At 41.1% G+C, this 1,079-nt stretch overlaps 1 protein-coding gene across 1 annotated transcript in view; it reads left to right on the top strand.

Moving 5' to 3' along the window:
* Positions 1 to 404, top strand: part of CSUI_010915 (protein kinase domain protein) — a gene marked incomplete at its 3' end in the record, with an annotated part of 5,454 nt that extends 5,050 nt beyond the window's left edge. Inside the window, exon 4 of the mRNA XM_068071016.1 lies at positions 37 to 404. Coding sequence (XP_067917007.1) covers positions 37 to 404 — 368 coding nt within the window. The remainder of the gene's footprint in view (positions 1 to 36) is intronic.
* Positions 405 to 1,079: the final 675 nt, after the last annotated feature.

Raw genomic sequence — 1,079 nt, 5'->3', positions numbered from 1 at the left:
TCTCTGTTGTCTTTCTTTCTTTCTTTCTTGTTTCAGGTGGTACATCTTTCTCAGAGCAGAATCCTCCACGTCTTCCTTTGGAGATCTCTGAGAAGGCCACACCTCAACTTTCATCAAGAGAGGAGCAAGTCCAGAGAGCGGCAGCCTTACCTCTGTGTGAGATTTCTTCGAGTGTGCTAGGAAATCTCCTCGGATCAGGAACATATGGAGGTGTATACCCCCTCGTTAAGACATCTCCTTGTTCGTCTATTACACGAGATTTCGTTGCCAAGAAATTTGCCGTGAAGATCTTTCGATTAAGAAAAGAAGGCATGATGGAGCTCTTCGATGATCTGGAAGAAGGGTCGGTTCCTTCTCTTACTAATCTTAAAGATTCAGTCATTACAGCTATCAAAGGAGAACTGAAGTAAGACATGACAGACCACAGAGAGAGAGAGAGTTAGTTTACCATGGATCAGACATCTCTCTTCCTTCTCTTTTCTTCCCTTCATCTGATCTTTCTTTACATATATAGATATATATAGATAGATATTCTATACACGTACACGCCTAAACACTGTGGGTGAGATCGGTTTCATATGAATAGAGATGTAGATATACGTATCTACATGTATGTATATATATATATATATATGTAGATATATACATATGTATTACGGTTGATGTATGTGCATGTGTGTGACTTGGCTCTGAGAGAGAATAGTTAAGGAGAGAAGGGATAGTTTAGTTCTGACATAGTTGACTCTTTACTACGCAAAGCAGGGAGAGCGAGGCCTTCTTTCTCTTCTTCTTCTTCTTCTACTTCTCACTGCTTCGCCTCTCCCTCATTCCAAATGGTATAGATATGTAGAGATACACACACAGTCTTTATGTAGCCCCTGAGACATCTGTCATATGCTCTTTTTGAAATCTCGAGATCTCTTCTTGTTGTCTATCTGTTACAGTGAGGCTGTTGTATCAAGTCCATCTCCCTTCTGTTCTTCTTGCCTACCCCTTCCGATCATAAACATCTCTCTCTATCTGAGACAAGCCGTGCATGTCCTTTCCTCGGAGAATTCATACACCCTCGTACCTAGTTT

The sequence above is a fragment of the Cystoisospora suis genome (assembly GCF_002600585.1).
Source record: "Cystoisospora suis strain Wien I chromosome Unknown contig_8867, whole genome shotgun sequence".
Lineage (NCBI taxonomy): Eukaryota > Apicomplexa > Conoidasida > Eucoccidiorida > Sarcocystidae > Cystoisospora > Cystoisospora suis.
Note: the sequence above shows the minus strand (reverse complement) of the source record. Positions and strands in the feature narration are given on the sequence as shown.